This window comes from Petaurus breviceps, unplaced genomic scaffold (genome assembly GCF_028583685.1).
Source record: "Petaurus breviceps papuanus isolate PSGF00001 unplaced genomic scaffold, PetGlider_PUasm1.0 90842, whole genome shotgun sequence".
Lineage (NCBI taxonomy): Eukaryota > Metazoa > Chordata > Mammalia > Diprotodontia > Petauridae > Petaurus > Petaurus breviceps.
In genome coordinates, this window is record NW_027187358.1 from 4,151,523 (window position 1) to 4,177,433 (window position 25,911).

At 35.9% G+C, this 25,911-nt stretch overlaps 1 protein-coding gene across 6 annotated transcripts in view; it reads left to right on the forward strand.

Annotated features, from left to right (window-relative positions):
• The window catches only part of EML4 (EMAP like 4), a 175,395-nt gene that overhangs the window by 98,559 nt on the left and 50,925 nt on the right, over positions 1 to 25,911 (forward strand). For 5 of the 6 annotated variants that reach the window (XM_069071585.1, XM_069071584.1, XM_069071586.1 and 2 more), the window contains 7 exons: positions 3,044 to 3,069; positions 3,325 to 3,357; positions 10,537 to 10,660; positions 12,190 to 12,339; positions 14,032 to 14,101; positions 16,017 to 16,127; positions 19,805 to 19,900. In XM_069071585.1, the coding sequence (XP_068927686.1) occupies positions 3,044 to 3,069; positions 3,325 to 3,357; positions 10,537 to 10,660; positions 12,190 to 12,339; positions 14,032 to 14,101; positions 16,017 to 16,127; positions 19,805 to 19,900 (610 nt within the window). The remainder of the gene's footprint in view (positions 1 to 3,043; positions 3,070 to 3,324; positions 3,358 to 10,536; positions 10,661 to 12,189; positions 12,340 to 14,031; positions 14,102 to 16,016; positions 16,128 to 19,804; positions 19,901 to 25,911) is intronic. The other variant, XM_069071583.1, reaches the window with a different exon arrangement.

Below are 25,911 nucleotides of genomic sequence, written 5' to 3' on the forward strand. Positions count from 1 at the left end.
GGATGGAAGAATTCATTTCAGGAAGTGAGGTGTAAGAAGACTGAAAAGGTAGGAGGGGCCTAGGTTATAAAGAGCTTTGAATGCCAAACAAAGCATTTTTTATTTGACCCTGGAGGAAATAGGGAGACTCTGGAGTTTATTGAATGGGGGGGTGACATGGTCAGACTTGTGCTTTCAGAAAATCACTGTAGTGGCCAAATGGAAGTAAGTAGATGCTTGAGACAGATAAACCCACCAGCAGGCTACTGCAGTAGTTCAGTGGTGGCAATGTCAAAGGAGGAAAGAGTGTATATTCAAAGAGATGTTGCAAGGGTGAAATCAGCAGGTTTTGGCAATAGATTGGATATGGGGAGTAAAAAATAGTAAGGAATAAAAAATGACTCTTAGGTTATGTCCTGAGGGCTTTCCTCAACTGTAAAAAAGAAGTTAGGAGTGTTGGAGGATTTGAGGGAGAAGAGTGAGTACAGTTTTAACATGTTGAATTTCAGATGTTTTAAAGGCAGTTGGAGATGTAAGATTGGAGGTCGGCAGAGAGATAGGGGCAGGATAGGTAGCTTTGATAATCATAAGTGTAGAGATAGTAATTAAATCCATGGGAGCTCATGGGCTCACCAAGCATAGTAGTATAGGAGGAGAAGGGAAGAAGGCCCAAAATAGAAAACCTTTGGAACACTTAGGGTTAGAGGACATGAGTGTAGATAGGAGGAGAACCTAGAGAAAAAGGTGATCAGCGGTGTAAACGGCTACAAGGAAGTCAAGAAAAATGAGGATTGAGAAAAGGCCGTGCGATTTGGCAACAGAGACCAGTGATAAATTTGGAGAGTGTAGTTTAGTATAATAAAGTTAGAAACCAAATTATAACGAGTTAAGAGAGTGAAAGGAGAGAAAATGGAGGCACCTATTGTAGTCTTCCTTTTTGAGAAGTTTCGCTACAAAGGGCAGAAGAGATAGAGGGGCATAGTTAGTGGGGATGAAAGGATTGAGTGAAGGTGTTTTCAAGATAGGGGAGACCAGGGCATATTTGTAGGCAGTAAGAAATGAGCCAGTAGAGAGGGAGAGATTCAAAATAAGTGAAAGAACTTCGGTAAGGAGTAAGGCTCCATCCTGTGAGACTGAAGTGGAAGAGATAGAGGCAGTAGGTCTGAGTGGTATAATCAAATTATAAAATTACAGAATATGACTGTAGTTTCGTGCAGTTAATCAGCTCCAAATTTGTGAATTTATATTCCTACAGCTACCATTCTTTCCCTCCCCAAACCTTTTACTGTTTTTCAGTTGTATCCAACTCTTCATGATGCCATTTTGGATTTTCTTGGCAAAGATACTAGAGTGGCTTGCCATTTCCTTCTCCAGCTCATTTGACAGATTAGGAAACTGAGGCACACAGTGTTAAGTTACTTGCTCAGGGTCACACAGCTACTAAGTGAATGAGACCAGATTTGAACTTGGGAAGATGAATCTTCCAGACTCCAGGTCTAGCACTCTATCCTCTTTCCCCACCTAGCCGTTCTCCCAAACCTTGGATTCAAATAAGACATTTGAAAAGGTTCCTCATGTTTTCCTTGTTAGCAAGATGGAAAGATAATCTAGATGATAGTTAGATTTGGAATTGGTTGAATTATGACACACGTGCGTTGTTTAATGTATAAATGATAGCCAAGTCTAGAGTGATAGTACAGACCCAATAGGATGAAATCTAATAGGAATAAATGTAAAGTCCTGTCTTTAAGCTGCTGATTTCTTTATGCCCAAGTACAGGATGGAAAAATCCTAGGAAGACCATTTTTTTAGGTGGAAAATTTTTTAATGGGCTGTATGCTTGACATGAATCAACAGTGACATAGGAGAGATAAATATAATTACAAATTTAGGTCACATTGAGAGAATAAAAGTTACTGTTTCCACTATATACTTTGTAATAACATCTAATTATGACATTTTAGGGGGAACTTGTACCATTTGTTTCCTAGGGGAAGAACCAGAAACAATGAAACAAAGCAAATTTAGGCTTGATATCATGAAAAACTTCCAGATAAATAACTGTCCCAAAATGGAGTTGGGGATGCTTTGGGGAAGTAATGGCATTCCCTTACTTTGGATGTCTTTAAGCCATCTGAATGCTTACTTGTTTGTTACGTTATAGCAGCTTGATTCAATGGGAAAAACACCAGACCTGCAGTCAAAGGACCTGGTTTCAGCTCTTAACAATGACTCCCTAAATCCATGTGACTGAGCCTCTCTGTCAAGTTAAGAGGTTAGACAAGAAGGACTCTTAGGCTCTAGATATATGATCCTGTAATCTTCTTTTGGGTATGAGTTGGACTAGATGGCCACTTTCCTCTGACACCCTCAAATTCTTTGATTCTCTGATATGTACATAGCAACAGAAACGGAAAGCTAAAATTCAGAGTCTTTACAGGAGTCCCCTTGTTTTCTGGAGCTCAGTTATTTTGCCTAGAAAATTAGGGATATATGTATACTTGGCCTTGCCTTTGTTCTACAGATATCATACTTTTTTATTTACAGATTTAATGCCTGTAACTCTTATACTTTTTCATATTCGGTATGTTTATCATATCTTATTGTACCTACAGGACTTCTAACAAATTTAGAGATGTATGCATATCTCCAGGCAGATTAAAAGCTTACTCTTGTCATTAAATGTTTCTCTTGCGTTATTGCCTAAATATTCAGATATTATGAATTCTAATGTTATTTCATTGAAAAAAACTACTTAAGACATTTTGTTGTAGCCAGTAGGAAACCTTACTTAATTACATTTTTTTATATATTAAATCAACCCAATATTAAAATCTTTCATTCACTTATAACTGTAATTATATAGTTTTCCAGGTCAGTTATCATTTAAATTTCCTGTGTTCAGTCTTAAATAATATTTGCATCCTATCCTGTAAATTACTTAGGTGTTTTATTTCTTAAATTATTGTAATACTTGTACTTTATGATGTTTATGAACAAATGTGAAATTTTAATGTCTTAGTAAATTAATTATGCACTTTTATATTCTTTATTCCTTTTTCAGGCATAAAGATGTTGTCATCAATCAAGGTAAATAAAAACACCCTTTCTAGAATGTAGATACATTGGTTTATGGAGGGTTTTTAAGAATAAATTAGTTTGAATTTATTAACAATTCGAAGAAATAGAAACTTTCAGAATCTGAATAACAGCCAACACCTTCTAAAAAGAAATGTAAAGAATTATCTATTTAAATATTTGGTTATAGGTTGTAATAGTAAAGGGAAGGTTTTTGTTTTGTTTTTTAAATAGCTTAAAGATATGTTATTTGTGTTTCATAACCAGCAAAAATGTCAACTCGTGAAAAAAACAGCCAAGGTAAGAATAAGCTATTCTGCTGGTTGCTTTCTAAATTAATTTTTTCTGAATCTTTTATTTGGCTTTTCATGTACTTTACCTGACCTCTTTTTCTTCCTTGGTAGTAGAAATAATATTCTTAATGACAATATTCTAATTCACTTTGAAAGTGATATGGAATTTGAAACTTCTTCTTCTTAAGGCATTAGAGAAGAACCACAAGTTCCAGAAGATTTCAGCTTGCATTTTTTTTTTCTTTTAAAAAACTGCCTAGGGGCGGCCAAGTGGCTCAGCGAGTAGGAGCACCGGCCCCAGAGTCGGGATGACCTGGGGGATCGAATCTCGGGCTCAAATACTTAGCACCACACCCAGAAATAACTGGCCATGTAACCTTGAGCAAGTTACTTAACCCCAATTGCTTTAAAAAAAAAAATGCCTAGAAAAGCCATTTAAAAGATTAATAAACTTCCTGTCTATCAGGACCTCATTTTCCTGTCTTGCCAGCTTTATGATGGATAACTGCCAATCTCTTCAGAAGCAAGAATTGATGATATAAAGCAAAATACTTTTTCCTCTTTTTTATATTAACAAATTGCATATCCTGTGGTTATTGGTTATTTCTTACGTGTTCTCACCAAAAGATAGTAGACTGTCTATAAATTCTTTTTGTCAGCTTAAGCAAGTTTTGTACTTCAGTAACTATTTCTGCCTGAGTTACTTTACAAATTTAACTGAAGCATGTAGGTCCAACTTGGAAGCATGTACATATGCACGCTCTAGCTTCTTTCTGTGCATAATGTTTCTCTTTTTTTTTCTGTGCTGTTTGTATAACTAGTCTGTAATGTGCTAAAAAAAAATGTGTTAAAGATCTTATCTCCCAATTCTGTCCTTTGATATTTTTTTTTTCAGTTTAAGAAAGTAATTAACCCTTCCAACTCAGTAATTTTTACATAAATATTTAAAATAGTTTTGAATCTTCCTAACACCTTTCTTCCTTCTATCAAATTATATTGCGTGGAGGGGGAGTAGTATGCGTTGTGAATTTAGAAATGAAAATACTGTGGACAAAATTCATTTAATCTCTAAGATAATTCTTATGTATTTATGTATCTTAAAATAATTTACACTGAAAATATTTTTCACTTAACATCCCAACAGGGGAGGGGGAAAGTGATTGAAGACACTTCACTTTATGCTAAATGTACTCAGATTAGTGAGTATTTAATATTGTTGAAGCCTTTTCAAACAGCATTGAATAATTCTATAGAAAGAAGAGTTACAACTTGTAGACAAAACCCAAAGGAATAGCCACCTGAAGAAAGTCTCAACATTAACCAGGGCTGTGGTGATTGAATTACAATGGAAATTGTGTTGAGCTTTCCCACTGAACACCATGGGCAAGCCACTTAACCTCTCTCAGCCCTTGTCCTACTCTCTAAAATGAGCAGTTTGAACTAGTAATGACTTTTGAACTCTCTTTTGACTCTAAATTCATGATGCTATGAGTATCTACAAAGAAATAAGGGGTTATAAAGCTGATAGAAGAAATAGACTTCCATTATAACAGATTCAAATGGACTGTCTAAGTTGTGTGTCATACTAGAATTTATCAAACATTGCTTTTTAAAAAATTCACCTACTGAGACTCATCAGAATTTTTTATTAAAATGTTACTCATCTCTTAATATTTTAGAGGTAGGCCTCATTTATCTCATTGCTACCTTAGTTTCCCATAGCCTAAGAAATTCATTTTTATATATATGTATACAAGCCAAAGCTTGGTACAGCTTGATTTCTTAAAACAGGTGACACCACAGTGTCTTTTGAGGTCACTTGCAAACTGAAAGACTTTGGAGTGACTATAATCTCACTCTGATTCATGCTATAGCTCAGATTTCATCATGTCAAATACCTTTGTATAACAGAAATCCAGCCATTGGACTTAAGATGCTAGCTAGTCCAACCCATACAGAGGATGGTAGGATTATTCACCTAGAGCTAGAAGAGGCAACCCTCCCATTTTACAGATGAGCAAACTGAGTCCCAAGGAGACTAAGTGATTTGCCTCAGATTGGTTTTTTAATTCCAGTCCAGTGACTCCCAGATTCAGCCTTGTAAGTGCCAACTATTTTCACCACACTTTTCTGCCACTTTGATACTGCTATGAAACAGTATTTGTTGGAACAAAAAGCTGAGGTTGTCTCTTGAAGTTTATCATAACAGAATTAATTTGTCACCCCAGTCTATTTCTCTTTTTTTTTTCCTTTCTTTTCTATTTCCCCAAGGGATGTCCTGCATCCTAGAGACCTGTACATACTCTCTTATTCCTGTTATTTATTACTTTTCATCTCTTCCTTTTCTCTTCAGATTTCTGTGCAGATAGACACCTTCCTTCTAACCCTTTTTCTGTTGCCTTTACCAAGGCATTTTATCTCTCTCGCATTTAGTTTCCTGATATCTAAAATGTAGGGATTGGACTACATAACCACTAAGACCCCTTTCAACTCATTACTTGTGATCCCAGTTGTCAAGGGATGACTTTCCAGGTCAGCATTTTTATATTATATCCATCTGACACAGGAAAGGATGATTGAGGTAGCTGACAAGATATTGCTAATTCATCCCCAGTTTCTGAAATATTCCCATTCCTCTTTCCTAAGTTGGGTAAAAGAATAAAGTAAGAGTAAGAGCACCAGCACCAGTGTCGGGATGACCTGGAGATCAAATCCGGGCTCAGATACTTAGCACCACACCCAAAAATAACTGGCCGTGTAACCTTGAGCAAGTTACTTAACCCCAATTGCCAAAAAAATAAATAAATTCCTTATACTCTTTACTCTCTTGGAATATTATCTGTGTGTGCCCCCCTGTCCTCCACCCAGTCTATTAACTTCCACTGAGTCTGAAAATGAGGCTAGAAGTAAATGCATAAGGAAGTCATTTTTCATTTCTCTTTTCAATTCCCAACTCCTATCATGCCCCCAATGCTAGGACTGTGAAGATTACATTAAAGCTTTAATAAACATGAGTGTAAACACCGGAGAGTGAGGGGATTGAGCTAACAATCTTTCTCCATTCCTGCCATCAACATAAAAAAGTCCCTGATGGACTAGAACCCAGCTCCCCAAGTGCCTAGTTCTGAGGTTTGGTTTGGTTTTTTCCCCTTTCAGTTATTGCACTCAACTTACCCTCTTTCAAGAACAACCAGTTTATTTCTTTGTCAAAGGAGTGGTTGCTATAGAGAGATAAATTGATTGATCCAGCCAAGAAGGATATTCTTTTTTTTTTTTTTAAGCAATCAGGGTTAAGTAACTTACTCAAGGTTATACGGCCAGTGTATTATATTTTTTGTGTGGGTGCCGAGTATCTGAGGCCAGAACTGATCCCAGGTCTCCCGATGCTGGGGCCGGCACTCTTACTCACTATGCCACCTAGCCAACCCAAGAATCACTTTTTTTTTTTTTTGGATGACTATAAATAACCCCTTTTTTAAATGAATTTTTAATTTTTTTGCTTTTTTGGAGGACAATTGGGGTTAAGTGATTTGCCTAAGGTCACATGGCTAGTTTTTGTGGTAAGTGTCTGAGGCCGGATTTGAACTCAGGTGCTCCTGACCCCAGAGCTGGTGCTCTATTCACTGCGCCACCTAGCCGCCCCCAAGATGGAGATTCTTAAGAGAAATTCTAAGATGGAGATAAAAGCTTCTGGAGTCAGAGAGGATAAAGTCTAGCTAGGGTCCTAATACATACTCATATGAAACAAGCATAAAACAACATTACCTAGCCACAATACTAATTAAGTGCAAGATAACACGAAGATAAACTCTAAACCCCCAACTACATATATATTGGGTATATATGTGTGTGTTTACCATATGCAAATATACACATGCTAAAAAGTCATAGATAGGAGTGTCAGTGGAGGTCATGGAGATAACCAAGGGAACGTTCCTCAAAGAAATGGCTTTTGAGGCAAGATTTGACATACATAAGATATGGGGGGGGGGGTGAGGGTGGAGTGGAATTCTGAAAGAAATGTTGCACTCTCATGTGTCTCTGTTGTATTCTTAGCCTTTAATTCTTAAGCAAAAATACCTCTATCTTAAAGGAGGGAGGCTTGAGTACATGGTGTTTCCATTTCTACTAAGCTGTACTTGGCTGCTTTCTCTTCAAGTAGGGATAGGTACTATTTCTTGTACTGTGGTTTGAAAAATGATTTTTTTTAAATGTGATCCTGTCATCTAGTCTTTCACCAGAGAAAAAGACAAGAGAAGGTTTTAATATTTGTAGCTTTAAAAAGTCTAGAAAAGTGTTTGCTCCTAAAGTCTTTAGAGACTTTTGCTAGACTCTAAACAGTTGCCTCAAAGGAGGAAAATTTTAGTTATAAAACTTTTTCTGCCAGAAGAGGCAAGGATATGGAAAGGGAATAGAGATAATCAATATGGCTGGTAAACATCTAACTAACATCAAAGTCCATTTGTATGAAAAAGCAGCAGGAAACAGAACCCACTCTTGGCTTCAGAAGTAATAAAGACAGAACATGGTTTAAAACAGTGGTGTAGGAGGTCCTTAGCCTGTTATTAGATCTAATCCTAGAGCCAAAGACCCTGTGAGAAGCAGTAATAAAAATAACTTTGAACTTTTCATACTATAACAAGCACAACTGTTCTCCATAGGGTCTTTCCTGATTCTCAGCACACCCCCACCCCAGCTGCTAGTGCCTTTTCCCCAAAACTACCTTGTACTTATTTTCACATATTTATTCATATCTCTGTTAGAGCATAAGCTCCTTGAGAACAGAGATGGATGCGTTTTATCTTTGTATTCTCAGTGTCTAGAACAAATCCTAAGCCATTATAGGCATTTATTACTCATTAATTAGTTGTTGAAAATAGTTTGGTGTTCTTAATGTTTATCCCCACCCCCATATTTATTCTTTACGTCCAGTGCCAGTTTATGAAGATATAAATTATTGATTATTGGTGGTGACCTAGCAGTTTTAGTAAAACATACTTTGCTAAATGTTTGGATGCAGTTGGTCCTAAGCAAAATTGTGGAGTAGAATAAATGTCTTCATATTCCCCTCACCTTCCTAAACCACTCCTCCCCACCCTCACCCAATTTTCGCCACTGTGATGCTGTCTGTTGATTTCCCAAATGTTCCCATTTTAGCCTCTTTTTTTTCCAGAATTTGTGCTTATGGTATCCATTTCCTTCAGACTTTTTCTCTATTATGAGACAATGGTTAGGAATGGGTTAATTAGTCCTTGCCAATGTGGTAGCATAACACTTCAATTATAACGCCCTTAAGTAGCAACACTAATGCTAGTTTGTCCCCTGGGATTCAGTCCCACATAACCAGCTGCCTGTTGAACATTTTCAATTGGTTATCCCATAGGCATCGCAAATTTATTATCTCCAGAATAGACCACACTGTGTCTTGCTTATCCCAAGTCCCCCATCCATCTTCTGAACTTCTGTTTCTGTCCAGAATACTATCCTTGAAAACAAGGAGTCATCCTCCTCTCCTCACTCTCTTTCATCACATGTCTATTCATTCACCAAATCTTGTCAGTTCTGCTCTTAAAACATCTCTCACATCTGTCTTATTTTCTCCATTTACACAGCTACAACCTTAGTTTGGGCCAGACCTTTTGCCTGAACTATTGCAGCAGATTCCTAATTGAACTACCTGACTCAAGTTTCTTTCTTCTCCAATCCATCCTCAATACTACTGACAAAGTGATATTCATAAAGCATAAGTCTAAACAGGTCCCTCCCTTATTCTGTAAGATTCAGTGGGATACTATTGCTCCTGTGATAAAATGCAAACTTATGTGTTTGGCATTGGAAACTATTTCCAACCTCACATACAGCATTCCATCTCAGTTTTCCCATTGTATAGGCCCCATGCCTAGAATTCACTCCTTCCTCACCTCTGTCCTAGAATCCCTAGATTCTTTCAAAACTCAGTTCAGTTGCGCCCTCCTACATGAGACTTTTTGATCTCCTAGATGCTAACACTACCCCCCCATCACTCCTCCCTTCCATCCTCTTAGTATATGCACATACTATGTATTGTGTATATGTTGTTTCTCCCAATAGAGTAAGCTCCTTGAAGAAAGGAGTCATTTCATTTTTTCCCTCTCTTACCAGTGCCGAACATAATTGGTCATCAGCTCTTACACGTTTTGGTCTTGGTACCTCTTGTACAGTCAGAAAAATTATCAAGGAGTCGAAGAGCTTTTATGTGGGTTATGTCTATAAGTATTTACCATATTAGAAATTAAAAGACATTTTAAAAATATGATTTCATTTTAAAATAACAGTAACAAACTCATTGCATGTTAACATAAATAATACATTTTTAATGAAAAATAACTTTTCCAAAGTAAAAATAGTGAGGAGTGGTATTGTTTCACATATTTTTGCAAATCTCTTTAATGTCTGGCTTAATAGAAAACAGCTGGGGGTTTTTTTTTAATCTGCTTCTGCATTCAGTCTATTGCAATATGTTGTTTTGGTTGAAGTATGTGAGGGAATCTGGCTTCACATAGATATGTAGTTGGAAAAGAGAGGAACATTTTAATAGGCAGATAACATCTTAATATTATTATGAAAATAGTTTTGCCTTTGCATACCCTATGAAAGGATCTCAGAGACCCCCAAGAGTCCTCAACTATACGTTAAGAATTTCTGGATTAGGTATTTCAGGTATGGTACTGACCCCAGAAAGTTAGCATTCTTTAAACCAATAGAGCTAAATTCTTTCACAAGAATCCCTTTGTTATCTGATTTTTCACTTGAGTTGTACTTTATTTTAGTTCCTGAAGTTCTGCTTTTCCAAACCCTTATAGTATCTGTATATTCTAAGATTTTCCCTTTTTTTAAAAAGTCATGAATTGTTTTTACTTTTGTAATTTCTTTTTATGCCTTCCTTATCCTTGTGATTAATTTAAGCAATCTCTTTACATTTTTATAATAGAAATATTTTTCTTACATGTTACAGTGGATTCTACCTTTTATAATTGTATTATGTTCTCTGCATCATTAATTTATTTTTAATTGAAGAAAAGGCAAACTAAAATAGCTATCTTTGTTCTTTATTATCTCTCAACATTAGCAGTTCACATTTTCCATTTGAGCTGATTGTTTGACAGGTGTATTTTATTTCATTTTTGCCTTTTTTTTTTTTCAACAGAAGGAGAATATATCAAAATGTTCATGAGAGGTCGGCCAATCACAATGTTTATTCCTTCTGATGTCAACAGCTATGATGACATCCGAACTGAACTGCCTCCTGAGAAGCTTAAACTGGAGTGGGCGTATCCTACTATATTACTATGCAACAGATTTGTTTACTTTCCTTTTTTTTTTTTTTTAAACAAATTCTTCTTAGAGGTTGGATGGAGTATTGCAGAGATGGACAAGCAGCAGCCTGAGGATCAAATCTAACCTAGCCTGTTTTTGTCATTTTAAATACAATAAAACATCATTTTAAAATGTAAAAAATCATTCTTAACTCACAAACTACAAGTCTGGGGATAATTTGAGAACCCCTGAATGGAAAGAGCATTGGGTTTGGCATAGGAGCAACTAGATTCAGATTCCCATTGTGACACTTAACTAGCTTTGTGACTTTAAGCAAGTTACTTAACTGCTCTAAGCCTCAGTTCCCTCATCTGCAAAATAAAGATAATGCCTAAAGTGCCTACTTTACTAGGTTTTTGTGAGACTTAAATAAGATAATACATGTAAATAACTTTGTAAACTTTAAAATACTACTTAGATATCAACTGATGATCATTTTTGTTAGAAATCACTTAAATCCATCAAAATTAATATCATTTCACACTACAGTTCTGAAAAGTTTGTGCTGAAGTACATTGTTCTTAACTGCAGTTTTTACTTGCTGGTATTATTTACTTTATTTTTATTGTAAAATGGTTTGTAACTTTTCTATTGTCTTTACCATATGTGAAATGTCAGCTCTTTTGTCATTAGCATTCCCGAGCCCATGAAACCCAGTTTCTCTTAAGCAACAATTTAAATACAACCTCAGTGCTTCCCAAGCCTGAGATTGCATGTACTACTATCCAGTCCAGTTAATGCTAGTATATTTGATTTCTCTCCTTCCAGATATGTTGCTTCTGAGCACCAAGGAATTAAGAATCTTCCCGGAAGCCTATTTTTCCTTCCTTTGTCAGATGTAGGAAGGTACCTGCAACTGCTCAAAGCTGATCATTCCTAAGCTCACATTGGAGGCATTTAAAATTCAGTTCTCCCTAGAGAAGCCAGAGGAATGCCAACTATATTTCTTACCCAGAGCCTTGGCATTTCTGAGCAAGGACAAAAACATATCCCTTCACTGTCAATAAAGTAAACCTAATTTCATCCATTGGATAGCACAATCTGCATTTTTTAAAACATATAGACCCCCTAGTGCTCTTACTCTACAAAGTAGAGATCTTCTTAACTCTGAAGTTAACATTCATATGTACAGATAGATCACAAATTTTTAGTTCTGAAAGGAAACTTGGAAACCATTTAGTCCAACCTCCTTATTTTATAGATGGGGAAAAAGCAGACCAAAGAGGTTGAAATGCTAGTCTATTGTCACACAGTGAAGAACAGAGCAGAGAATAGAACCTAGATCTCATGCTGTTCAGGCTGGTGTCACTTTTCTCTATACTGTGTTGCTTCCTGGACCATTCACTCCACAAAGAGAACATGTTAATTCTAAATTTACCTCAAAATCAAAATGAATCAAAGATAAACTTAGAAGTCCTTTAAAGCAAGGATCAATAATGTTTCGCATTACATCTATTAAAAACCTTGACTTTTTTTTTTTAAGATATGGCTATCGGGGAAAAGACTGTCGAGCCAATGTTTACCTTCTTCCTACCGGAGAAATAGTGTATTTCATAGCTTCAGTAGTAGTTTTGTTTAATTATGAGGAAAGAACCCAGAGACATTATTTGAGTCACACAGACTGTGTAAAATGGTTGGTATTTCTTGACTGTTGCCTCTTCTTAAATAGTGGGGTTTTTGTAGTCTGTTTTTGAAGTTTAAAGATTTTTTTTTTGTAAATTATTCTCTCCAAACAAGGTGAAGACTTGTAAGGAAAATGTAGAAAATTCTTTTGGAATTTTGGTGACTCTAACTATAGAATTCCAAAGAAAAGAGTGTCAGCAAAAAATAAAATTATACCTACATAAATGGGTCAAACTTATGCAACCTCTTCTTTGTAATCTCTCATACCAGCTTTGCTGACACTAATGACAGACTTCTGAACAGTCATCTAGAGGTAGTTGTTAGTTAACATGTTTTTATTAAAATGCCACTATATGTAGTTTGGAATTTTAGTATATTTTTTAGAGGACAGGTGATGAAGAATATGGCAAGTAACAAGCTGCCCAAGCAGTGCACACATTTGAGATACTTTTCTGTGTGGATAAACGTATTGCAAAATTACCATTTGGTCCAAATACAAGCCAGATTGTTTTTTACCAAATCTGAATTATATGAGACATGAATTTTAGTATATAATCACAAGTTATACCAAGAGGATGAAAATTAAAGTGCCAAAGATGATGAGAGATAATAAAACAAATGAAAAATTTTTATTAAAGCGTTAAAAAAAATTCCCACAAAATGAGTTTTTATATATGATTTTGCCTGTTTTTCCAGTGTATCCACATATATACACTTGCTGTATTTCTTTTTTAAAACATCCCATTTTAGGCATGTTACCTGCTTTTGGGTCACCATTATCATTCACCATGTTTATAAAATTAAATGTCACTGACATTTTGACCTATTTTCCTGAATCTTATTATACTTTAATATTCCATATTATTTAATATTCATTAAAATTTTATCTAGTCTATATCCATCTATATCCACTCCCCTTCTAGTCGTGTTTTTATCTCCTGGCAAAGCCCACCTAATGTTGTTAATTGGTTCCATAAAAGTACAGCTTTGTATGAAATTGCTTTACAGGAGACGTTTATGCAATAAGAACTATGAGAGATATATGTTCCTAGGCAGATGGAGGGATAAAAAAAGGTAGACAGTTTGGAAGGGAGCTAGCAAAGGGAGGTGGTTGGTCTTTATTAACTAATTGAAGGACAGACATTACATCAAGCTTTCATGATGTTGGGGTGGAGTTTGGCAAGATATTGTGAGACAGTGTTAGTTGGTGCAGCACTACACAAGACATTGTAATAATAACTTTACATTATCAAGTTTTCCTCATTGACTGTATACAGTATTTAAAGTATTATAGACATTAGTTTCTTGAAATAGTTAAAAACTTTGTATCCAAAAACATTTGATACATAGCATTGATAGTATTTAAGAACTGCAGAAAAGGATTCTGATGTGACATATTTACATTTCTTTGGTTTTCATAGACTAATAAAAAAGCAGATAGTGAAATAGATTTTTTTTTCATTTCAACTAAACATTTATTGAACACTTTAATATGTGCAGGATGCTAATATTATGCTTAATCATTTTTAATATTGAAAATAAGATGATTGAATGGATAATTATCAAAACTAGAAAATACCATCTGTTTGGAAGATGTTAATAGAAAAGTAGACTTTTGTTCTTTGGAATGCTACCTCTAGCTAATATTCTTATTAATATAATTGATAAATTTATTGTCTTTTTGTTTGTTTTGTTTTTTTAGCCTTGCTGTGCATCCTGACAAAATTAGGATTGCAACTGGACAGATAGCTGGAGTGGATAAAGATGGAAGGGTAAGTGGTCTAGTTTAAATACTTTGTTTAAATTTAAATACTAGTTTAAATACTTTGATCTAATTGGAATTCTCAGTTAAGATGGAATTAGTTGTATTTTTAACTTTAGAAATAGTTCACTAGTTATTTTATTTCCTTTAAATGGTAACTAAAAGTTTTATGGCATAAGCAGAACAGTAATGGAAAAAAATTACTTTTAAAGAATGATGAATTTCATTTTGCATCATAATTATTCTTTACCAAACGATTATTCAATTTCTAATCCGTTTAAGAGAACAATAAGACCTAAACATTTATTTCAGTGTTGTGGCTTAGAAACTTATTCCTTTATTGAAGTTGGGAGCATGCTTGCTCACCCAGGAAAACTGGCACGTGGAGATGGTCTTTGTAATTTACCTTGAACAAGAAATTTTCCTTTTAGTTATAAAACATTTTTTTGGAGGCATTTGGGGTCAAGTGACTTGTCTAGGTTGTATACAGCTAATAAGTGTCTGGGGTCCGATTTGAACTCAAGTCCTCCTGACTCCAGGGCCATTGCTCTATTCATTGTGCCACCTAGCTGCCCTTGTTATAAAACATAATTGAAGATATCATGTAAGAACTTACATTAGAAATCCCTTAAGATGTGCCACTTGGTACAGTGAGCTGCATTAAGAGTGGAATGGCATATAGGAATAAGGAGGTTATCATCCCATTTTTTATTCTCTCCTGTTAAGGCCACATCGGGAGTATTATATTCAGTTCTAAAAACCACATTTAGTTCTGACCCTAATAAGCTGAAGAGCACAGTAAGGAGGGTAACCCAGGATGAAGGCTCTCTAGTTTATGTCATATGAAAATTGGTCAGAGGAGAGAAACTTTATCCAAGAGGAGACAAGATTTTGGGGATTCATAGCAGCACTCGTCAAGTAATTGACTTGGTCTCCTGGGTCCCAAAGAGTGTTACCAGGAATATTGGGCAGAAGATGCATATTTAGGCTTGTTATTTTAAAAAACAAAAAAGACTTCCTAACCATTAGAATTCCCCCAAAGAGAAATAGACTGCTTTAGAAGACAACAGCTTTCTACTTGAGTTCTTCAGTCAAAGTTTTGATAGCTACTTTTCAGCTATCCTATAGCAGATAGTCTTATGTTGATTGGACCAACTGGCCTCTGAGTTCCCTTCCAGCCTTGGAACTGTAATGAAACCTCATAAGACTTTCTTAGGAAAGAAGTATAGTAGCTTCAATTCCATGACATAAGGAGAAAATTATATGTATAACAATATTAAATTTTAGATCTTCGGAACACCATTTTTGCATACTTTTCTTCTCAGAAAACTCTAGTGGCTCCCCTTTTACTCTAGAATAAAATATAAATGAAGGGTATCCCTAACCTCAGCCTACTTTCCCAGCATTATTATATATTATTCTCTTCCCCACATTCTGCTGTCCAGCTAAATTGACCTTTTTTCTTTTCCTTCATCTCTATTCTCCTGGTGCTCTTCTCAATTCCACTTCTAAAATCTCTTGTTTCCTTCTGACTGTTCAAGCACTGCATTCTAACTGGTTTTTCCAGGTCTCTCCCAAGACCTAGTTTGTTTTTGTCTTATACAGATTGTATATATGCTTTTTTATGAATGTAGCATTAAGTAGCATTTTACAAAAGTAGCATTAAGCTCCTTCTAAACTAAGAGATGTCTTACATCTTTGTCTTTATATACCTGGTGCCTAATGTTTCTGAAGCAGGTGCTTAATAATTGCTTGTTGATTGATTGGTTAAATAGTTTGTATCCAATTTTTTTTCCTTTAATTCATCATCCTAATTAAATTGATTTTATGCGACTGTTGTGGTCTTTATATTAATCTAAGTAAACGTTGGATTTTCATTAGCTATTTTAACCATCTTGCTTATGCTTATCACTTTCTTTTGGTAGCCTCTACAGCCCCATGTCAGAGTTTGGGACTCTGTCAGTCTGGCCACGCTGCAGGTTATTGGACTTGGAACTTTTGAACGTGGAGTAGGTTGTCTGGATTTTTCAAAAGCAGTGAGTAATAAAACTTTTATGATTTGGGCTTTTAAAAAAAATTTGTAAAGAATTAATGTGAAATCAAAGTCACGTTAGTTTGTCTGAAGAAAGTTGAAAAAATAAGACACTATATTTCTTAAACTAGGAAAACTTTTCAGATTACACATATACCAAAACCCCATTATAAAACTATCTTAAGGGTCTTCTATAAGTGAAATCCCCTTTGAAGTCCTTAAATAAACCCTGTGGGGTATAGTTCAAGACAGGAACATCTTCTCAGTACTCACCTTTATGTAACAATATCAGTTCAATTCATGGGCTATTTATTTGTATACCTGTTATAGCCTCTCCCTAAAAGTAGAATATAGGCCCTTTGAGCGCAAGAAATTGTTTCCTTTTCATCATTATATCACTAGTCACAGTATCTTTTACAAAGTAGGTGCAGAGTAAATAGGAAAGATGGATAGCAATGTTGTTCATTGGCAGGTCAGTTGGTAGAACCTGGAGGTCTAGAGGATGTAGTACTGATAGTTTCCCATTTTTGCTTTTGTAAACTGACCTAGAAACTGAACTGCCATGTGTAACATTATTTCTTTAGGAAAATGCATTGAACTCTGAACAACCAGTTACTACCTAAGTTAGGCAGACAAGTTCCATTTATCAAAAATTCCAGCCATTTTAATGAATACCTCTTTTAAAATGCAAATATCTCCCATATACACAATTTTTTTCTTTAACTGAATTTATTATTTTATTGGAGTAGGGAACTCCAGGGAGTTAACTCTTTCTGCCTATGCAGATCAGCTTTTTCTCTACCACTTAATAACACTTCCTAGGACATGGAGAGGTTGAGTGGTATGCCCAGGGTCACACGACCAGTGTGGGTCAGAAGTAGGACTTGAAGTGATCTTGCTGACTCCTAGAGTCTCTGTATATTACACTTCTCATGCAGCCTCTCAAATTTCAATCAGATCACATTCAGGATATTACAATTTTTATTAGTAGTTGGAGGAGGGAAGAGAATTTTGAAGCAGGGAAGATATGACTAGAACAGAATGAGGACACTGGATAGCTGTCAGATGAGGAAAGAAGGCAAAGACATGGGTTTTCTGAAAGGTTCACAAAAGAGAGTGGGAACAAAGTTAAATTTTGCCTACTTTCATCTTTCCCTTGGACCCAGATTGCTGCTGTCATGTTGCTAAAACATGGCTTAAAATTTCAGAAGTAGTTTGGAAGGCTCAGTACTTCAGTGTTCCTCATTTCATTCCATCATTCCCAATGTATGCTCTCCTAGTTACAGATTCTCTGGTTTAATTATGTTTATCTCTGTCTAGTCTCTGGTTAGGAGAAGAGACACTTTGACTTCATATTATCAATAAAGTATTCTATCATTTCCTCATTCAAAGGACCTTCAGAAGGCACTCCCTGGAAATGGGGAGGATATGCTCTGCCTTTTTTATTCTTTACATTTATAGCTCCTATACCTAACTCTATACCTGCTACTTAATAGGTGTTTACTAAGTGTTTATCAATTAAATACCTGGAACAGCAGATCAAATCATCTCCTTTCAGCCCTACTTCCTAAACTATGAAATCTATATTAAGGAAATGGAAATGGTTTGAGTAAAATTAGGAGAATGGAATTTAATTGCGTTTTGATTTGAGTAGCCTAGTGTATCAGCAATGCCATATTCACAATGCCTATGGAAATTACAGATATGCTGATATAATTATCCATCACAAAATACATCAGGCTTGCCATATGGGGGAATAAGCTAGAAAATTTATTAAAATACCAAAAGACCAAGTCCCAAAACCAGAAAGTCAAAGCCATCAGAGTAGTTATGAAATTGGCACAGGCAGATAAAGTAGAAAGCACCCACATTCTCAAGCCTTTAAAACAGAACAGGCTACCTCAGGCAAAGGTCCTCCTCTCCCCACTCACAGCAACCACCCAGCATCCAGGAAGCGTGCTCCCAGTAGCTCAGGCCCCTGGAAGTCCTCAGCAGGAGTTCTTAGCAGAAATTCTGGCTGACTCAAAAAGGGCTTCGCGCTGCCGCTGCCTCTGCTGCTGCTGCCACCGTCGCCGCCACTGCTAGCCACCGCAGGAACTCTAGCTTGGCTTCCGCTTCCTCTTGCTCCGCCCCTTCCTGCTACGTCAGCAAGTCCAATGGGGCATGGAAGATCTTTAAATCCCATAACGCTTACACCTAGTCTTAGTTTGTCTGTAATAATTGAATTTCACAAATTTCATTTTCATCTGTCAGAGTCCTCAGCCAAATTGCTAGCAGATAGCAGAATTTACTAGTGTGTTAATTGGTTTTCTTTCCCATCATCCATCAACCTTCTGAAGATGTTAACAAGGAAGATAATAAATTATATAAAGATAAGCACAGAAAGAATGAATAAGAGAATTCAGAGGTACTAGTAAATCTACAAATTGTATTACTATTTTCAAACTGAGCAATCTAGAGTTAGACAATTCCTAAAGGAAAGCAAGTCATAAAAAAAATAAAACTAGGAAAAGTTAAATAATATAAAACCATGATAACTTTCTTCAGAAATTTAACACTATGAATAGGTACTATGTTCATTTTTTTCTAGTTTCCAATAGACATAATTGTGAAAACTCATCATTTATAAAACTGAACTCATCTTTTCCCACTAAACCCCAGCTCTTCTTGCTAACATCTGTGTTTGTTAATAATAGCACCACCAGCCCTATCTGTCCCTCCATATCTAGTCAGCTGCCAATTCTTGTTATTTTGACCTCTTCGATTTTTCTATATGTCCCTTTCTTCTCTTCTCACAACTAACACCTGCTATCTATCTCCTCTCCAGTTCATTACCTGTAATCTTCCTAATGTACCATTCTGATCCAAAATTAAATTCTTGATGCTGGCATTCAAAGCCCTTCATATTACTTAGCTCTCCTTTGCCTATAACTGTCTGTCTTATATCCCATTTGTTTATTTTTATTTTTATTTTTTTGCTTTTTGGAGGGGAGGAAGTAGGGCAGTTAGGGTTAATGACTTGCCCAAGGTTACACAGCTAGTTTTTGTGTTAAGTGTCTGAGGCCAGATTTGAACTCAGGTCCTCCTGACTCTGGGACCGGTGCTCTATTCACTGCGCCACCTAGCCACCCCCCCCCATTTATTTATATAGATGTCATCCCTTTTATCTTCCTGTCTTTTGTGTGACCTCCCCATAACATTTGACCCTAAGCTCCTTTTGTATAAGAATGCTCACTTTTCATCATTGAATTCTCAGAGGCCTAGCACAGTGCCGTGCATAGTGTAAGCACTTAATACATGTTTGTTCAATCAAATTGTATTTTACAGAATGTAATTTTAATTTAAAAGAAATTATAGGGTGACTAGGTGGCACAGTAGAGTAAAATGCTGGCCCCGGAGTCAGGAGAACCCAAGTTTGGTTCTGGCCTCAGACACTTAACACCCACACACACAAAAAACTAGTCGTGTAACATTGGGCAAGTTACTTAACCCCAATTGCCCTCCAAAAGGCAAAAAAAGAAAAGAAAAGAAATTATAACCTATTACTTGTCTTAAAGTCCTCACAGTTATACTTGATATAGTTATATGGCATAAGGAACAATGGTTTGACCTTAATAATGTATATTTAATGATTATTACATCTTGTAATAAAGGATTTTTCTTGACTTTTCTTTAAAATAGGATTTAGGTGTTCACTTATGTGTAGTCGATGATTCCAATGACCACATGCTGACTGTGTGGGACTGGCAGAAAAAATCAAAAGGCGCAGAAATCAAGGTAAACTGAATCTCTTAAAAATTAAGCCTGTCATTATAAACTCCTTTCTTGCTTAGATGGAATCATTATATTTTACCCATATTACCTACCCTGTAAATGCCAAGAAAATGACTCTCTGTGCTAAATTACACAATACTAATTCATTATAATATTCTCTTGATACATGTACTTCTGTTATGCAAGATTAGGATTCTCCACAAGGACTTAAACAGCTATCAGTTATATAATAAAACTATGCTACTAAAGTGTTAAAGTAAATAATATAAATCTTGAAAATACAAAAGAAATCATTCTTGGCCCTGTTTCATTTCAGAGGTTATAACAGGTCTCAGAATGTTAAAGTTAGACATGATCTTAGCAACCACCTATTCATATCTGCTCAGAAGTCTATAGTAGTCATTCCCTCTTGCTTACCAAATAAATTTCAGACTTCTCTCTCATTTAAGACATTCTATAGCCTGCTTCCATTTCACATTTCAATCTTCTCATATTATTCACCTCTACATACTACATTCCGACCCAACTAGACTACTTTCTGCACTCTGCATTTTACTAACACCATGCCTTTGCTCATCTTGTTTCTATTTGATATGTCCTTACCAGTCCTCCTTCTTTTGAATTTGTAACACATCACTTAAACTACATTACAAAGGCTATCTTCTCTACAAAGAATTTCCCTAGTTGGTAAACATTTTCCTTTGGTCCTCACATAGCACTTTGGTATATAATTCTCATGTATTGGTTATTATAATTACCTGTGTAGTATTAATCCCCACTAGATTATAAACTAAACAGGGATCATGTCTTATCTAAACTTTGTAACTCACCTAACACCTGACACAATGCCCTCTAAACAGTAGTGGGCACTCTGATAACAGTTTGTTAAATGAATGAATTAATGAGTGAATCTAGTCCAAACTCATTTTATTTATTTATGTATTTTGCTTTTTAGAGGGCAATTTGGGGTTAAGTGACTTGCCCAAGGTCACACAGCTAGTTTTCCTGTTTAAGTGTCTTGAGTCCATATTTGAACTCAGGTCCTCCTGACTCCAGGGCCGGTACTCTATTCACTGCGCCACCTACCTGCCCCCAAACTCATTTTATGGATAAGAAAATAGTGATGAGACTAGGTAAGTTGCTTGCTCAAAATTGTATGACTAGTTAGTGGCAGAGTTGGAAATAGAACCTACCTATTCAGGTAAGTATCTTCAATCTGAAAAGGATTTTGATTTTAGGTATGCGACATTTTTAGTTTGAGTTGAACTCCAGGAGGATGGAGGCGTTCTAGCTCACATGAAGGCACACAGATACCAGGAGCTGGGTATAGAGTTCAGTTAGTTAAAAAATAAAAAACAAAGGCAGGAAGAATAAAGTCAAACTAGGAATTCACAATAAGATGTAGTATGGCAGCAAATACCAGTAATCCTTACTACTAGCAGAAACCAAAGCTGGTGAATTACTTGAGTTCAGGTTTCTGAGCTGCAGGAGGGCTAAAGCTAATCCAGTATCCATATTGTCTGACACCAGTGTGGTGAGCCACCAGGACAGAAGGCCACCAGGCTGCCTAGGGAAGGAAAATCAGGTCAGAAAAAAAAGTAGATTAAAGCTTCAGTGTTAGAGCATCATATCCCAGTACTTGGAAAAGGATGGGTTCATGTAATTTAGGACATAGTATGAATTGAGGCCATATCCATAAAATGAAATCTCTTTAAATGGAAATAATTCTGCAGTTATCATATTAAAATATATTCGCAGCAGGTTTTTTATATGTTTTCCATTAAAAATAGAGATGGGGCATTTTTTTTTTTTAAAGACTAGGTATTTTTATCTCACCTAGGCTAAAAGTACAGGGGCTATTTTGATGGGTTTGGTAGTTTTGACCTGCGCCATTTCCAACTTCACCTGGTTCTCCCCTCTTTAGGCAACCTGTTGACTTCCTTCTCCCACAGGCTCACCATATTAATGCCAAACAGTGTGGATGCCCAATTGGCTTAGCCCACTGCAGCTCAGAACTTGAGGTCTGATCCACTAGCCTCAGCCTTCCCCAGCAGCAGGGATTACAGGTATAAGACATCACAGCTATATTCCCATGCATTTTTTTTTTCCATTCAAAATAAGCCAGCTTTGGAGGGGGAGAAAGTATAGCCTTTGTTCAGATCAATACAATAATAAGGTCCTAAATGAGCTTACATTATTCAATCTTCTTTAGAGCCAGAAATAGCCTTTCATTCGCTCAAGTTTTCAAAGGGATTCAGAATTAACAGTGTAACTGAAAAATGTATGACATTTTCAGTGCTTTTGTATATTGTTCTCATGGTCATCTTCAAATGCTATCTCTGCTTCATATATGTCCTGTTTGCTATAAGTTTCAGAATGACAGTCTGCAATTTTGAAATTTTATTTTATTTTGTGTTTTTTTTCTCTTGCTTTTGTGAATGGGGTATATTTTGGAAGACGTGGAAGTTTTAATTATACTTAACCACCAAAGTAAATTAAAGCCTGCAAAAAACAACAAGCTTTAAAAACAAAGCTAGCTGTAGATTATCTCTTCTAGCTGTCATTCAGGTTAAATGAGGAAAAGCTTTACTGAGATGCATAAACTTCAATTCTATGTACTCAAAACAGTCTTCTCTTCATACTGATAATGTAATTGCATAACTTTATTGACATTAAAAAAAAGAAATTGCATTCATGCACAAGTCTTGAGTCAAAATAAGTGAATTATTTGGCTTAAGGTTTAATTAGAGACAGGTTTTTTTCATGTGCTTTGTCAGTGTGTATTTTTAAACTTTTAAAATTAAAACCTAATTTAAATGCTAACTTAAAAGCTTATATTAAAGATAATTTCTTTTTACAGACCCCCCTCCAAATTTTGCAACTTGACCCTTACTTTATTTTCACTAACAAATCCAGGGGTGAGGTAGGAAGGAGGATGTAGTAGATGGGTATTTGTAATTGTGTAGTTCTTGTTTTACATGCTGAGTCATCAAGCTCCAAAAGTCATCAAGCACTTGGGCTGTATTGTTTGGCTGTACTGAAGACATTTTGTTCTAGTTCAGGTCAGAATGCAGAGTTGGACCATTTTATGTCTGCTCAGTATTAGCACAGTATTGGACTTTGGTTTTCTTGGTTACCAAATTAAGCAGGATAACAGCATGGATCAGAAGATGCAAAGCAGGCTGAATTCATTTTAACCATTTCTGCACGCTGATGACAAATGATGACTTATTTTTGAAAATCAAGCCAGAAATGTTCAACTCTACAGTGCTTCTCAGAGCGTTGTACACATTAGGTTGTTTCACAGTAAAGACAAGCAAACACTTGTAGTCAACTCAAATGTAACAGAAAGCAGCTCGTGCAAACATAATTAATTTACTTTTTAAGGCTGTACCACAAGGAGCCAACCATCGAGATAAAAATTTGGTAGAAATCAGAGGGTCTAGTCCTTCTAGGGGTGATGATAGAAGGAGGAAATGTTGAACAAGAAGTGGGCATTTGTGGATCTGTGCTCTAACTGTATCAAGGAACAAAGGGACTGAATCTGGGTATCATTTTGAGGAAAAAAATCTTTGGGCGCATTATTGGTTCTGATGCATGTTAGATTTTCAGTTATTGAATTAGTTTAAGAGACTACTTCACTTTCTTTTTCTTTTGCTAAGTATTTACAGTGTGCATAGTACCCTGATAATCACAGGGGAAATACCGTAAAAAAGGAAAAAACCATGTCCCTTCCCTTAGGGACTTATAAACTAAAATTTCCATTTTGAGGGGAAATAGGTTCACACTGGATTTGAGTTCGTGATTTGTTCATCTTTGCAGAGGATCCCAGTTTTTATTAAAAATATAAAGTTTCCAGGAATTTTGAAAAAATGGAGGGAAAATGTAATGCTTATTTTTTATATTCCTTTTACAGTTCTAAAGTCACGTTGGTAATATAGGAATACAGAAATGTATTCTGTGTAACTTTTCTAACTAAATTATCTTGTTTGAGAAATTTTATATAACAATAGTGGGAATACCTCATTGAGGCTCATTTTTAGATTTTACATTTCAAATTTGGGGAAATCTAGCATTATAGTTTTTTCAGTTTAAAGTATGTAAAATATTTAACAGAGGAAACCATTCTCATGTTTATGAAATTAAGGAAGACTTTTGTAATGTAAGTGTTAAGGCTCCTTCCTGGCCCTGCCTGAGAATGGGTAGTAGTGAAGGAGCTGTCAGTTGTCATGAAGGGTTCAACTTTGGAGGGGAGGAGGTGTGGAAAAAAGAAACTTATAGGTTAAGTAGGTTAACTTTATTCAAAAGTCATCAAATGGGGCTTACACTAAATCCAATTCAGGGTGCGAAATCACCAGCATTTAACAGGAAGATGCCTAGAACAAAATCAAAGATCCAAGACTTTAGAATTGTGATTTCCTGAAGGTGTAGATGCAAGAAAAACCTTCTTGAGCTACATCAAGGCAGGAGTTATAGCTTCACACTTTTCCCCACCTGGACATGCAGTAACTGCTCATGCATTTGATATGGGCAGTAGAATTATCCACTGTCAAGCATATATAAAAATATTAATTTTCTCAGAAAAGAGCCAAGGGGAAAACCATAAATCTTGTTGAATGCAACTTTTCCCAAATGGAACTTAATTTACTTGGTTACATATTCTTAACTCCCATCATCAGCAGTTCTTCTGTTTCATTTTAAATCAGAAAACTAACATAATACAGTACGCAAGACAATGGATTAGGTGTCAGAAGAACCCAGCTTCAAGTCCTGGCTCTGCTGTTTACAAAAATATTCATATTTGAACTAAGAATAATAGTTCATGCTTATGTAGGACTTTAAGGTTTATGAAATTGTTTCCTTGCAACAACCCAGTGAGTGAGATAAGGTGATATCACTATTACTCTCTTTTAGGTACTCACACTAAATGATTTGCCTATCACAAAATATGAGTTGAGAGTGACTTCAGAAGCCATTTAGTCCAACCACTGTCACCCTCCAGCAGAGGTATCATACTCGAAGCCTGTAAAACTTATATTAGCTATTTTATCTGCCACATCATACTGACTTGTGTTGAACTTGTAATCTCCTCTAAAACCAAAGTCTTATTCCCATGAAGTACTCCAGCTATGTATGCCTCCACCACACTACACTTACATAGTTTATTTTTTAATCCTTTTACAAGACTTTATATGTAAGTTTACTAAATTGAGACAGTAACTTGACCCAGTGGGAAAAGTGCTGCAGTTGTAATCAGAAGACCTGATGTTAGTTCTGGCTCTGCCACTTACTCTTTATGTGACCTCACTTTGCTTCTTTGTTCCTAAGGGTTGGGGTTTTGTTTTTTTTTTTCTTTGAGGGACCTTTCACCTCTGAGGTCCCTTCCAGCTCTAAATCTATGACCTCACAAATTAATCTCATTTAGATTTGGCCTAATATTCTAGACTTCAAGAAATTGTAAAACTCCTTTTATGACTCTAAGCTTCCCATGGAAGTAAAGGTCTGTCTTTCTGATAACAACACTCTACCATTGTTGCTGTTTGGCAGGAATATATATGCAGTGTTTGACAAAGAAATAAGAATAAATATTACAGAGGGCAGTGGAAAGGCAAGTGGAAATAGAACTCCATGGAATACATTGAGTAAAAGATGTCATCAAGGCAGAGAAGATGGGTTGATGAGGGATGAGAGGTGGACAACCGGTGCTATATTAGTGCCCTCATAATGTCAAAAGAAAGAAAAGAAGGCTTTAAGCAGTTTGGTGGACCCATTTGTAGTCTGCTTATAAGAGAACATGGTAAGAGTCACACAAGATCATCTGGAGTAGATAGATCGCCGTCTTACTGTATAGAGCTTCTGAGTTTATAAGATCATCACTCTATTTGAGCATTTAAATTAATATTAGAGCACAATATTTTTAATCTGACATTTGTTTAGTATATAGAGTTCAGTTGAACGATTGATAGCCTTTACGGTGAATTAATTATAAATATAAAATAATGCAAATGTCAAAA